This window comes from Lagenorhynchus albirostris, chromosome 13 (genome assembly GCF_949774975.1).
Source record: "Lagenorhynchus albirostris chromosome 13, mLagAlb1.1, whole genome shotgun sequence".
NCBI lineage: Eukaryota > Metazoa > Chordata > Mammalia > Artiodactyla > Delphinidae > Lagenorhynchus > Lagenorhynchus albirostris.
In genome coordinates this window covers 51,105,678-51,120,188 of record NC_083107.1, presented here as the reverse complement: position 1 = coordinate 51,120,188, position 14,511 = coordinate 51,105,678, and the positions used below count along the sequence as shown (strand labels likewise).

General features: G+C 52.6%; 1 protein-coding gene across 3 annotated transcripts in view; it reads left to right on the top strand.

The window, feature by feature from the left end:
- The window catches only part of TTC7A (tetratricopeptide repeat domain 7A), a 122,186-nt gene that overhangs the window by 43,588 nt on the left and 64,087 nt on the right, over positions 1-14,511 (top strand). For all 3 annotated transcript variants that reach the window (XM_060169825.1, XM_060169826.1, XM_060169824.1), the window contains 3 exons: positions 8,580-8,658; positions 9,444-9,601; positions 10,230-10,293. In XM_060169825.1, coding sequence (XP_060025808.1) covers positions 8,580-8,658; positions 9,444-9,601; positions 10,230-10,293 — 301 coding nt within the window. The remainder of the gene's footprint in view (positions 1-8,579; positions 8,659-9,443; positions 9,602-10,229; positions 10,294-14,511) is intronic.

The following is a 14,511-nucleotide window of genomic DNA, read 5'->3' as shown; positions in this document are numbered from 1 at the left end:
GGTCCCCCCACCTCCACCCCTCAGGGCTGCCTGCTCCCTTCCCCTTCGCTTCTCTGCAGATATGATGAGGTCAAGGTGAGCGTCCAGGACAGTCAGGAGGGAAAGAGGGAGAGAGCCAGCAGTTATCAAGCACATGCTGTGTGCTAGGCTAGACCACACGCTCTGTGTACAACACTCTGTGAAGGAGGTCGTGTGACCCCAGCCCACTAGTGAGGGGCTGGGGCTCAGAGAAGGTTGAGTCACTTGCCCGACCTCACCCACTGGGATTCCAGCTTTAGATCTGAGTGGCCTGGAAACCCATGCCGTTTCCAGTTTTGGGGGTGTCAAAGGGCAGCCTGGGCACCTGTGGGGTGTGTGGAAGGACAGGGCCCCGGTGATGGGGCTGATCCTTGATGTGCTGACTTACGGCTCTCCTTCCTTCTCTGGGACCCTGAGTCACATTCTCAGAGGGTGGGCCTGCTTCCTGCCCTGTCTTTGTTCTGCGCACTCAGGGCATGCGTGTGTGTGTGCGCGCGCGCGTGTGTGTGTGTGTGTGTGTGTGTGTGTGTGTGTGTCAGTTGTGGGCAGAGGCATTAACCAACCGTCACCCCTCCAGGAAAGCCCAAGTAATTTTAGTTAGTTTTCTGTTGCTCTCACTTTGTTCCCCTGTCTTTGTCCTCTTCTTCCTGAAGCACAAATTTCAGTCCTTAAAGCTGATGCTGACTCCCTCCCCACCCCCGCCCTTTATTCCCAAATAAAGAGGAATGGAAACTGAATCATCATTTCTTTCCAAGCAAACAGCCCAAATATTTGAAGCCTGAATGTGAGGAGCAGTTCCCAGGACACGTGGGAACAACTCAGCCCCTCTCTCAGTTTCCTGTGAACACATCCAGCCCCGTGGTGGCCCTGGAATGTGACATATATAAAGTAGCCCTGGGTGCCTGGGTGGGCTTTAAATAATTTCTTTACACCTTTCCTCTTGATAGTAGCTAATATTGTTGAATACTTACTGCATGTCAGGCAGAATGTTAATGCCTTTACGTGTAATCTTGTGAAGTTGGAACTAGTAATATCCCCATTTTCCTGAAGGAGAGGTTAAGTAACTTGCCCAAGGTCACGAGGCTAACAGGTGGTATTGCCAGAGTCTGGTGCCGAACTGCGTCTGCCCAACCCCACAGCCTGAGGCCATGCTTACATAGTCCCGGGCCCAGGATACCACCCACCCACGGTAGGTCTGCATCAGTGAGCTCCTGTAATTATGTATCATGGTCTTCAGGTCAAAGTTACATCTTCCTGGGTGAATCACCGGTTCCAGTATTTTTCTTATACATTTGTCATTATTAGGAAGTTAAAAGAAGTCAGCTTAGCCCAGGGTTTTCAGCCTCAGCACTGTTGATGTTTTGAGCCAGATCTCCTTCGTTGTGGGAGCCTGCCCTGTACACTGTAGCTTTTAGCAGCATCCCTGGCCTCCACCCAACAGACGCCAGTAGAACACCCCACCCCGCAAGTGTGACAACCAGAAATGTCTCCAGACACTGAAAAGTGGCCTGGGCTGGGGGTAGGGGGCAAAACTGCCCCCACTTGAGAACCACTGTCTTAGCCCAAGGTGTGAGAGGCAGGAGGTCAGGGGGAGATGGGGACGCAGACGCCCGATATTGGGTCACCTTCTCCAGGGCCGCTCTGGAGAGTCTTTTAAAGGGCTCCAGAGCCATTTCCTGCAGGTTAAACTCACCCGCACTTGCCTGGGCTCTTGCGGTGTTTGGGAAGGGCTGGGGAGAAACCCTTCCCTGTGTTCAGAGAGGTCACAGCCCAGTAGGGGGGATGGCGCTAAGGTGGAAAAGCCCAGCAGCTCATTTCCCAGCTGGCCTCCGCGAGCCCACGGAGTGTCAGGCCCCCTGCCCAGGGCAGGATGAGGACCCACTTCACGGAGCTCACGTCCCAGTGGGGAAATGACAGTGTGGGACAATGGACAGTGCTCTGTACTAGAGGAAAAGAAGGCAGAGAAGTGCGAGTGCTGCCTGGGACAGGGGGGACTCTAAAGAGACATTTCATCCTCAGGGGCCAGGTGGAATGGAGCCCCCAGGGCCCAGGCGCCGCTGGGTGTTAGAAGAGGTTCCTTAGGGCCTGAAGAACAGGAAGAGGTGGTGGGATCTGCTTCACAGATTCTGGGCTATAACCTGAGAGCCTGAGCTCACTCCCATGTGGGCATGGGGTGGACCCAGGTTCCAGAGGGCCCAGAGGAGCCCTTGCTGAGAATGGGGTGCTCAGCCCCAGGGGCCAGATGGCCACAAGCAGTGCTCTTCCCAGGGTCCAACTTGTCCCTCCAGTTGAGGATTTGACATAATTTAAAGGGTGTGGTGTTCTCCACTGTGTAATGTGGGTGATGTTTTCTTGGCCTCCAGATAGTGCTTCTCCTTTAATTCTGAGCTTCGGTGAGGCCTGGACCTCCCTTATGCTGCCCACTTACTCATTCAGTGTCTGAGGGACATTCATTTTTCCCAAGGGCCTTGCCCTGTTGATCCAGCAGTTAATTCCCCCAGCTGACTCCTGCCCCTTGCTCTTCCTAATTGACCTGGGATTGAAAGTGCTGGCCTGAAAGTCAGGAGCTGGGAGGACCCTACCTGGGGTCCACTTCCCCTCACTGCCACCAGAGGGCAGCCGTGGACTCTGGTTGGAGCCTCGCCCCGGGCAGTTCTGCGGATGCTTCTGCCAGGAGGCAGCTTTCTGTTGGCCTGGGGGGTTGATGGCTACTGGGCCCAGGGTCTTGGCTGTGGGGGAGGCTTGGTTCTCCTTTGCACGAAGCAGCCCAGGGGTGAGGCAGCAGGGGACACCTGGGGGTGGTGCAATGCCAGGGAATCTGTTGATGACCCTGACCTCCCTAAGACCAGGTCTCTTGAGTATCTCCCAAGAAAAGAATGTGAGCCGGGGCTTCCCTGGTAGAGCAGTGGTTAAGAATCCGCCTGCCAATGCAGGGGATACGGGTTCGAGCCCTGGTCCAGGAAGATCCCACATGCCGCGGAGCAACTAAGCCCGTGGGCCACGACTACTGAGCCTGCGCTCTAGAGCCTGCGAGCCATAACTACTGAGCCCACGTGCTGCAACTACTGAAGCCCACATGCCTAGAGCCCGTGCTCTGCAGCAAGAGAAGCCGCCGCAATGAGAAGCCCGCGTGTCACAACTAGAGAAATCCCACGCACAGCAACGAAGACCCAACGCAGCCAAAAATAAATAAATAAAAAAAAGAACGTGAGCCAACTTGGCTCCTTCCCCCACAGCAGGCAAGAGGCCGTTTCTCTTTGGGGTGGTCTCTTTCTCTTCTCCCTCGACCTACAGAGCCCATTCTCGGCTCAGGGCTGAGAGTGAGCTTGGGCCATGTGTGTTGAACCAGGTGGGCTGCGTGTTTTGTGCGTGCTCTTAAAAAAAATTTTTTTAATCACTAAAGCAATATATGCTCATTGTACCAAAACCAAACAATAGAGAAGAGAGTGTTTTCTGAGGGAGTTGCCCAGGACTTGGCAGGTCGTGCGGCCTTATGAAGACACTCTCCCTTTCTGCTGTGTGTGTGTGTGTGTGTGTGTGTGTGTGTGTGTGTGTGTGTGTGTGTGTGTGTGTGTGTGTGTGTGTGTGTGTGTGTGTGTGTGTGTGTGTGTAGGCACCTTAGAAAACCTGCTGTTGGGTATGACCCCGTAAGGGGTGTGTTCAGTCAGTAGTAATTTTGTATTCTTAGCAACCACCCAGTATCTGCAGTGCTGGGGGAGGGCACGAGACAGAAGGCTCTCAGGGGCATTCAGGGGCCAGAATCAGCCAACAGTGAAGCCCAGGAGAGCCTCCTGGTGGTCACAGAAGAGACCTCTTTGGGCACAGGGAGACCTCTGAGGCCCATCGGAGGGAGCACATCCTTCCAGCGTCTCTTAATGCACAGCCTTTGTTTATTGTCAGCACCCACCGCCCCTCCCCCACCTCACTAGAAAGCTCCCCTTGCCTGGATGTCTTCAGTGTCCTGCAAAGGAAGTGTCACAGCCTTTTTCTGGGGCTGGGAGTGAAGAGGGAGCTATCCGTTTCACATTTGAAACATAATGTGAGTCTGTGGCAAGAAGGAATAGCTTCATAACCATTTGAACTTCACCTGACCTTGTCTCCTGATTCAACCCTCTAGCTGTTGGGATCTGTCAACTGGCTGAGCATTTCTGGGTCTTTGACCGGAAACCTCTCATACACAATAAGCAATGCCAGCCCTGAAACAGGGACTTCTGGCCAGTGTCGTACGTACCAGAGCCTGTTTAGGTTCCATTCAGTGAAAAATTCCATACATTTTCTCATTCTCTGTTTCAAATCCAACAAAATCCCCACCCCCCCCACCCCAAATTTGTTGAGCACCTACTGTATGCAAAATATTTTGCTAAGCTCTTGAATAAAGAGCGTGTCTAATTTTAGACTGTGAGCTCGTTATGTGCAGGGCTGTGAATAAGCTATTCGTTCACTCATTCGGTCTCTTAATTCTTTCTCTCTGCATTAGTTGGATGCCTGTTGAGAACAGGACACTTGGTGTACAGTATCCAGGCACTTGGTATACAGTAGGCACTTTGTAGAGACTTAGTTGAGGGAGTCCTGGAGTTCAAATAGGCAGGAAAGGAAAGGGTAACTGTGCCATTCATTGTCTTTCTCAAGGGTCTTGTTAGTTAAAAGGGAGTGAAATCTGAACCCTTGGTACCTGTGGTGAACCCACCTCTCCCCTTGGGTGATTGATGGCCTGAAGAGGCAGGCATCTTCCAGACTTTAATTTTGTGATTGGAAAATGAGGATTTATTTATTCCACAATGCTTTCTTTTTTTAAAATTTATTTATTTATTTATTTTTGGCTGTTTTGGGTCTTCGTTGCTGTGCGTGAGGTTTTTCTAGTAGTGCTGAGAGGGGGGCTACTCTTCGTTGCGGTGCACAGGCTTCTTGTTGCGGAGCACGGGCTCTAGGCACGTGGGCTCAGTAGTTTTGGCTCGCGGGCTCTAGAGCGCAGGCTCAGTAGTTGTGGCGCATGGGCTTAGTTGCTCTGCAGCATGTGGGATCTTCCCGGACCAGGGCTTGAACCCACGTCCCCTGCATTGGCAGGTGGATTCTTAACGACTGCGCCACCAGGGAAGTTCCCACAGTGATTTGTTGAGGGCCTTCTATGTTCTAAGCATTGTGCTGGTACCCGGGAATGTGAAGCTTCCCTCACCAACCTCATTAGAAGTTGCAAAGACCGGATAAGATGAAGTGCTTTGGAAAAATCTGCACCGCTGCCTACTGCTGACCAGGGGCCTGGGGGAGCTTGCCGCCTCCTTGCATAGCTCCCCTGGAGGCCCCCCTAAGATGAGCTGTTTCCCTGGACCCGTCCCTGCATGTACATATCCTCTTTCTCTGCTCCTGGCCAGCCAGAGTTTACTTGAGTTGGAATCCGTGACCTCCTGGCTTCTCCACATGCAGCCTGATTCTGAGCCAGGGTTTGTCTGAGGCCCTGTTTGGATATTGTTAAAAGTGGCAGCTTTGCTCAGAAAGGTCAGTGTGAGAGACCAGAACAAAAAGATCTTTCAAGCTGGCCTCTCGTGGGGCTCAGAAAAGCCCCAGCTCTACCTGGCACTGACAGTTTATACCCAGGACAGGATTACTCAAGCTGGTGGGAGAAACCCCATCTAGTTTCCCATCTCCCAGAGGGCTGAGCTGAGGCGGAGGGGCATTCCCGACATTTCAGAACAGGGCGGCACCAGCCAGGAGCCCAGATCTCTCCCTGTCTAGCCCTGGCCCCTGGAACCTATGTTGGTTTTTCTCTTTACCTGCATTCAATAAAAAGTGGGATTTACCCCAAAGATGCCTAAAGGTGATTATTTGCTTTGCTAAAGAATTCCTGGGAGCTTATTTAGATGTCAGAGTCCCGTATAGATTTGAAAATAGTAAAAATATACAACTCTGGAGGCACGAGATCCTGTTAAAATTGCAGTTCTCATTCCTAAATTGAGTGTGTATTGGGGGAGGACCCTGAAACAAAGCAACTAGTATACCAAGTCCATGATTTCAGGTATGCTTGATTAAGGTGAGATATCTACTGAAGTAAAAAGAAAGAAGATATAAAGAAAAGTATTACACAAAATAATGACACTGATGGTGTACAGCTAGTAGCAAAAATTGTAGATGTGGTATGCAGATGACAGAAGCCGGGGGGATGCCAATTGCAACTGAAGACCTGATTTTATAGAGGAGAGGGCCGTGCATAGCCCACAGAGGTGAGCTCTGCCCTCAGTAGCAGTGCCCAGGCGTGAACCGTCTCTAAGGACCCTGTGGAGCCCTGTGCTGCTTGCCCCTCCTGGTTCTTCAGAAGCTCTAGGCAGGCTGGGAAATATCGTTGTGACTCTGACTCTATTCCCCAGGTCTTTGTCTCCATCCTCAGCCTTACAGACAGGAGTCTGAGTTCATAGTGTTGGTGGTTTGCACATTTGGGTCTTGCTTGTATGAAACCAGAGGTTCCCAGAAGGCAAGGAATTGATCTCCTGTCCTTTTATGCCTCCAAGCTCCAGAGCCCCCAGGAATCTATTTCATTCATGAAAGCTGCAGGAGGGGCTCACGTGACTTTCCCAGCTGCCACCTTTGGCTCTTCACCCTCTGTGATCTTTCATTTCTAAATTTGCTGGCCTGGGAGCTTCTGCTTTCCCTTGCGAGCTATTGATCTAGGGAACCCCCCAGAACAAGTGAGGACGGCAGTCCTCAGACATCTGCTGAGCACACATGCCCGGGCTGAGCTTCAGCAACAAGACTGCCCTCAGGGGGTGCACAGTGGGAAAGGGGTCAGCCTGTAAATGGAAAATGATGGCAATGCTGTGCTTGCTTCAAAAGAGGACTTAACACGGGGCGAGAGCTGTGCAGTCAGGAGGGGTGGGTGTGGGGAGGGGCCCAGGGAAGGCTGCAAGGAGGAAGTGATGTTGGAAAGTGATGTGTAAAAACACAGATTTTTTTAAGGATGTGTAGGGGAAGGGCTCTTTAAGGCAGTGGGGGAAGCCTGTTCCAAGACTTGACATAGGGAACTGTGGACGGTTGTTGAGAAAGGACTTGAGTGGTGGGAGGTGAGATGGGAGAGAGCCAAGGGGCAGACCCGACAGCCCTGGGACACTGTACTGAGGGCCCCGACGAAAGGCCAGCATGGGAAGGAACAAGATGACTTTTGCATGTCAGGTAGAGCCCTCAAGGGGCAGTGGGAGTTGTTTTTCAAACTCAGGCCACACCCATCAGTGGGTTGCAAGATTGTTTAGTGGGCTGCCGCCAGCATTTTTAAAATGGGGAAGTAGTGGGAGACGTAAAAGAGAAAACATCGGAGTGGATTGCATTGCACATAGTAGAGACAGGTAATATATCAGGAAACTTAACTTCAGTTTTATGTAAGCAGTCTGTGCATATATACAGGGTTGCAATGTCAGGTGTATTTCTTACTATGGATCACACTTTAAAAAGCTTGCAAATGACTTTAAGGCACAGAGGGCTGACTAGAGGGGGTGAGACCAGCTGTCACTGTCATCTAGGCCCCAGGTGATGCAGGCCAGTCTAGGGCCCTGGTGGTAGGGCTTGATAGGTGAGGATGGATTCCAGTGTAGACCGGATGTGGCAGATGAAGGCGGAGAATTTTTTTTTTTAATCTCATTAATAGCTTTTTTTTTTTTAATTTTTTTTTTTTTTGCGATACGTGGGCCTCTCACTGCTGTGGCCTCTCCCGTTGCGGAGCACAGGCTCCGGATGCGCAGGCTCAACAGCCATGGCTCACGGGCCCAGCTGCTCCGCGGCATGTGGGATCTTCCCGGACCGGGGCACGAACCCGTGTTCCCTGCATCGGCAGGCGGACTCTCAACTCCTGCGCCACCAGGAAAGCCCTAATAGCTTTTTTAATATGATTTTTTAAATTAATTAATTTATTTTATTTATTTATTTTTGGCTGCGTTGGCTCTACCTTGCTGCGTGCATGCTTTCTCCAGTTGTGGCGAGCGGGGGCTGCTCTTCGTTGCAGTGTGTGGGCTTCTCATTGCGGTAGCTTCTCTTGTTGCGGAGCATGGACTCTAGGCACGCGGGCGTCCGTAGTTGTGGCTCGCGGGCTCTAGAGTGCAGGCTCAGTAGTTGTGGTGCACGGGCTTTGTTGCTCCGTGGCGTGTGGGAACGTCCCGGACCAGGGCTTGAACCCGTGTCCCCTGCATTGGCAGGCAGATTCTTAACCACTGAGCCACCAGGGAAGCCCGAAAATGGAGGATTTGAGGTTGACTGAAGTCAGAAAGTCTGGCACCAGCCCAAAGCACTTGGGCCAAGATAACATCTTGTTTGAAATACTCGATCCTGGTCTCTTTCTGGTGGTAAACCGGAGGCCTGGGTTTCTAGAGAGCTACGGTGGAGAAGGATCCTTTCTATTCTTTGATCACTGTTGTCCTGGGCCTCTAGGATCATGGTGTTACAATTCTGACCTTTCATACCAATTATTGGATGTTTTCAAATAACACTCAAATGGGCAGTCTCCTCCTAGTGTCTGCAGGTTTGATGAGGATGTCTGTGTGGGAACTAGGCTGGTAATGACCCTGCTTCTACTGTCTTCCTGCTAGGAACATCGTGAAAGGCATGAGAGAACTCCGGGAGGTCCTACGCACTGTGGAGACCAAAGCAACTCAGAACTTCAAAGTGGTAATGGAGGAGGCCCCAGGGCTGGGTGCTGGCTGTGGCTGGTTTATTCAGGAGTTGATTTCAGTGGGAGGCAGCAGAAATCCTAGCAGGCAGCCTCTGAATCAGGGGAGTGTGTGCTTCTCCTCTCCCTGTCATGCTCATGGCAGACATTGCTAGTCAATCTCAGCATTCTTTTCCTCCAAGCCTGGGACACACCCTCAGCATCCTTCTCGTCGCAGCACTGCACATAGCCCCTCATATTAGATCAATGCTGAAACCTCCTGTCATCCCTTCCTAGCAAGGTGGTGTGCTAATTCTTAGGGATTTGTTTATGATCTTACTAAATAACGTTGGCTTGCTTTCCTGCCCCAGTTCAGGCCTACCTTCTTAGGCTTCTGCCCCTAATCAGAGCCACAGCTGCTTCTCACTCTAGACTTTTCGGTCAAATATCAGAAAGGTATCTGGTGGAGAGAGCTGCTTGCGCTGAGGGCTTTATGCTTTGCAAGGGCTTTGAGTACTCTGAGCCGTGCTGGGCTCCGTGGGGCCAGGAGGAGGAGGAAATGTCCCTCTTGTCTAGGAGAAGAGAGAGGACAAAAGATGAAGTCGGCCAACAGACGGGGTGGGGCAGCTCAGTGCTGGAGATACAGAGAAGCAAGGGGGCTCCTTGGGGCACAGTGGTGGACCTCCTGGAGGGGCAGCGATTTGCAAGCAGGCAGATTTGGCTGGACGGTGGGTGGAGGGCACGGCAGGCCGCGGCCGGGCAGAGCCAGCACCTGCCTGCATCTGAGCTCCTCCCTCTCTGCCAGATGGCAGCCAAGCACCTGGCAGGGGTCCTGCTGCACTCCCTGAGCGAGGAATGCTACTGGAGCCCCCTGTCCCACCCACTGCCCGAGTTCATGAGCAAGGAGGAGAATTCCTTCATCACACAGGCCCTGCGGAAACCTCAACTCTACGAAGGAGACAAGTAAGCCTATCTGCTCTGGGGACCACCCCAGGCTCAGGCCACCGTCCCCAGGGTTCGGTCCCCACTGGCGGCCCCTCTCTCTGCCCCATGCTCTCCTGCAGCCGCCGCCCAGCTCCCTGCCAGGCAGGCTCTTCAGAAGCAGCGGAGCCAAATAGACTAGAGAAGGCAGGTCTTGGGGTGGGGGGTTGAGGGGGCATCCTCTAAGGCACCCAAAGGCCAAACAAATTATTTGGCGGGCGGGGGGAGGGGGGATACCTGCCTTCCTAATGGTCTTAATGCACCGTCTGTCGTGTTTGTGCCAGTGATCGAAGGTGGGGTCTGTGAGCTTGTTTCTCGCTCTCGTCTGCTGCTGGCCCCAGCCGCTTCATGCAGTGCTGGGGGCTGGAAGGGGCATCCCCCTCAAGAGCATTGCAGTGTTTCCAGCCCTCGCCCACCGTAGGCTTTCAGATCCATGCCTCTGGGGCATGATAAAGAGCTGCAGGTGGGATCCAGTGCCTGTGAATTATGCAGGAGAAGGTCACCTTACCAGGGCGGGTGCTGACTCCGGGGCAGAAGGGCCAGCGTGGCAGGCCAGCGTGCTGCTTCGGAGGGCCGTGCTGCAGCCCAGGCTGCCATCTGTGTCTTCCAGCCTCTACTGCCCGAAGGATAACATTGAGGAAGCCCTGCTGCTGCTGCTCATCAGCGAGTCCATGGTAAGCTCAGGGCCTCTGGCCCGTGCAGTAAAGCTGTGGGGCTTGGGCACCGCCCACCAGGTCCTGGCCGAGCTCAGCCCCCAGGGATGTCCCTGAAGCAGGCCTCTTGGGTCTGTTCCCCCTCAGGGGGTGCAGCTCCCTCATGAGATCTAGGTGTGGAGTACAAGGCCGCTTTCGGGGGCCTGGGTCCTACCCCTACATGAGTAGGGACTGGGCGAGCTAACAAACTCCCACCTCCTGCTTCTGGAATTACAAAAGGTGTCATCAGCAAGTCAACAGTAGGTTGCGTGAACAGTTCTGTGCTGGGTGGGTGATGATGGAAGGGGGTGGAAGGAACGTGTACTTTCACGGCAGGAGGCCTGGATTCAGGGCCCTGCCACTCAGTAGCTGAGGGCCCTGGGCAGATCACCTAAGCTCTGTGAGCCTCAGCTCCCACCGTAAGGTGATAGTAACTCACAGAGGTGAGGTGCCTGTACAAGGGATTCACTCATTCATGCCACTCCTAATAGAGTGTCATCCACTTTGTGCCAGGCCCTGTTCTAGACTCCAGAGAAGCAGCAGCAAACAAAACGGAGAAAACTTCCTGCCCTCACGGAGCTTACATTCTAGTGAGGGAGGTGGGCAATAAATGAATTAACTACTCAACTACCCAGGGTTGCGATGTCTAAGTGCTGTGGAAAAATAAGGCGGAGGGGGTAAGGTGTGCCGGATAGAGCACACGTGAAATGCTCTCTAGATTTTTTTCACAAGACCTGCTTCTCCTGCCCCGGGCAAACACACATGTGCATACGCACGCACACACGTGCCGTGGAGGCTCAGCGTTGGGGAGAAGTGTGTTGGGTCATCCGGGAGGTGATGAGATGAAGGATGGGTGGTCCAAGGGGGCTGAAGGAAGGGCGGGCAAGAGCATCAAAGCCAGGTGTCCTCTGACTGAGGGACCCCTCAGAGCTTACGAGCTGGGGACCCCCGGGTTGAGAACTAGGTTTTTTAAGATGATGCATCTGAGAGCAGTGTGTGAAAGTGGAGTTTAAGAAACTGGGTCCCCAAATAGCAAAAAAACAAATGTCCCTTTGGAAACCTGGGACTGTGTGATGCCAGGGTTTGTTTAGAGAACTCTGGTCAGTGGGTTGCCTCTGGCTGAGCAGGTCCCCCAGCAAGTAGACAGGAAGAGGGACACTGGACTCGGGGGTGAGAGAGTGTATCCTTCCCCAGCCAGGCGGGGTCCATTCGGATCCAAGAGTGCCGGGGAAGGGGCGTGGATATTTGGATCCCGAGGACAGACTGGCCGGGACATGGTCCTGAAAGGTTTGCACGGTGTGTGCTCGTGTGGAGGTCAGGTGGTTGCTGCCGGGTGGGGACATCTAGCTGGTTAGCCCAACGTGGAGGTAGAGGTACCAAGTGCCAGGTCTGATTGTCATGGGAGAACAGTGTACTTCTCACAGACTGAACCCCATTTCTTAATTATGGAACCTCAGCCATAGACCGGTATCCTCTCCCTGCCCCCTTCACACACCTCAGCCATCTCAGCACCTACACCATCAGGTGTGACTGCACAGAACTCACCTGTCTCAGGAAACACAGGGCGTTATTGTCACTTTCCTATGCTGAGGGTTACAGTGTTGTCCACAGGTGGGAAGTAAAAAGGTGAAAATGGGAACGTTTCTTAGGTCCTTTCTCTGCCAGATTCCAAGCTGATTATCTCATCTAGGTAGGCACTGTGTTGAGCGGTTTGAAAAATAAGTTTCATATGATTCAGTCTAATACTAATATGTTCCCATCTTACAGGTGAGAAAAGTAAGGTCCAGGACAGGTACATGTCTTGGTCAAGGTTACATACTAATAATCCTTGCAGCCATGATTCAGATCACGTCTGTGATTCACTGACGGCTCTAAGTCTTGGTTTTCTCATCTGTCAAAGGCTCAAGGGGGTAACTTTGAGGATCAAGTGCGACAGAGCTTGGGGAGGGCTTTGTAAACAGGGAAGGCCTTGGCTGTCTGTGTGAGAATGGTCAGCATTTTGATCCCTGGCAGGGATAGAGGCTGGGCTCTGTCTCCCTAAGTATTTTCTGTGGCCATTGCTTGATCCGGGTGCCCAGAACCAGAGCTGAGATGCCTTTCCATTAAAGTTATTCCCCGCAAACCCTCAAGCTGCCCGTATATCTCAAAGTAGAGAATGGCCTTTTACTAAAAGGTGACCCATACTTGGAGCCAAGGTGGTTTCCCTCTAAGCAGCTCTTTCAAGAGGGTATGTGGCCGGCTGGCCTCCACCGGCCACTCGGGGGATCCAGGCCGGCTGGCCAGGCGGGTGTCGTGGGACTTCCCTGTGGCCTGCAGAGCAGCAGAAGTGCTCAGACGCCGAGTGTGCCGTAGCTGGGAGGAGGCAGTCTTCCAGGGCTGGCTGGTTGGTTTCCTCCTGCTCACACCCAGCCTGTCACACATCTAGAAGCTTCAGGTATTTCGGGGAGGACGTTGGCGATGGACGTAGCTTTGGTGTCTCGTCTATCGAGGGCTTTCCACCTGGGATCCGGATCTGGCCACTGTGGCCCGCGCGGTTTCTCAGAGTGACCAGACCGCCTCTGACTTCTCACTTGCCCTTATTTTACGCCCTCCTTTCCTGCAGGTCACATTCTCCATCAGGTGTGGGCGCCAGGCTCCTGCCCTGACCCTTCAGCCGACCCCTGAGGCTCAGCCTGGCCTCCATCTGCCAGCAGGGTTTTCCTCATCTCCCTTTAGTGCTGGCTGGCTTTGGCTCCAGATGATAGGGAGAAACCTCTAGAAGCAGCAGCTGCCTTGGCTGCTCCTTGGGTTCTCCTAATCCCTGCAGAATTCTTTATGCGGCAGTAACAGCTATTCCAGCACAGCCAGCCCAGGAGGCATAATCATCACAGCTCTCCACCTCTCCACAGCTAGCTGCTTCAGGAAAGGGTGTTGCAGGTTTCCTGAGCACGTCCGCCCCTATTTTGTGGTTTGCAGCTCAGAGGAGTAGGCTGCGTGGGGGCTGGGTGTGGGGTTGGTGCCTGAAGTATGGTTTTTGTTTCGGGCTGAGTGTGATCGGAATGAATCGGGCAGCCCTCGTCTTTCAAGAGGTAAATAGAAACCTTACAGATGCTTTCACAGAAGCGCAAGGGACGTGAGTTCTAACTGGCTAAAGGAGATTTGTGTTTTGAACTCAGTTTTGAGTTTTCAGCACCGAAAGGACACTTAAAAATGCCCATCCACCCACCCACCTACTCATCTCTCCACCATCCAGTCTTGTTTGAGCAGCGACAGTGTGCTGAGCTGTGCCCAGCACCGGGGGTAGAATGAGGAACAGTTAAATCACAGCGCTCGTCCCAGGCGTCTTCCTACCCAGTGGAACATGTGTCTGGGGACACGGAGGAAATCCTGGTCCCCAGATCAGAAGGAATTATCTCAGTCTGCTGAACCTCAAATGCATATTCTAGTTTTTTTTTTTAACACCTTTATTGGAATATAATTGCTCCACAATGGTGTGTTAGTTTCTGCTGTATAACAGTGTATCAGCTATACGTATACATACATCCCCATATGCCCTCCCTCTTGCGTCTCCCTCCCACCCTCCCTATCCCACCCCTCTAGGTGGTCACAAAGCACCAAGCTCATCTCACTGTGCTATGCGGCTGCTTCCCACTAGCTATCAGTTTTACGTTTGGTAGTGTATATATGTCCATGCCATTCTCTCACTTTGTCCCAGCTTACCCTTCTCCCTCCCCGTGTCCTCAAGTCCATTCTCTACATCTGTGTCTTTAGTCCTGTCCGGCCCTTAGGTTCTTCAAAAACTTTTTTTTTTTTTTTTTTTAGATTCTATATATATGTGTTAGCATACGGTATTTGTTTTTCTCTTTCTGACTAGTGGTTGAAAGAACCATGTGTCAAAATCAGCCTGATTTTCTCAGTTGGGTAACCAGGAGGTACAGGACTCTGCCATTTCTCAAATCTTGATCTAAGGCATAAAAATATGTGTTAGAGCAAACTGAATCCTCGAGCCCCAGTTCCCTTCAGCTGGGGGAGAAGCTTCTGCCGGTGTCAGGCTTTGGGGAGCTGAAAGGACACAGAGGCTTGGGTTGAGAGGGGGGGGGGGTAAGCCCCTGGGGCCTGGGATCCTGCAGGTTAACAAACGAACTGCCATCCGTGCCCAACATCAGGCCCCCAGCGACTTGCGTCTTGAATTGGCCGTTCACAACCTGTGCAGCCTGGGCA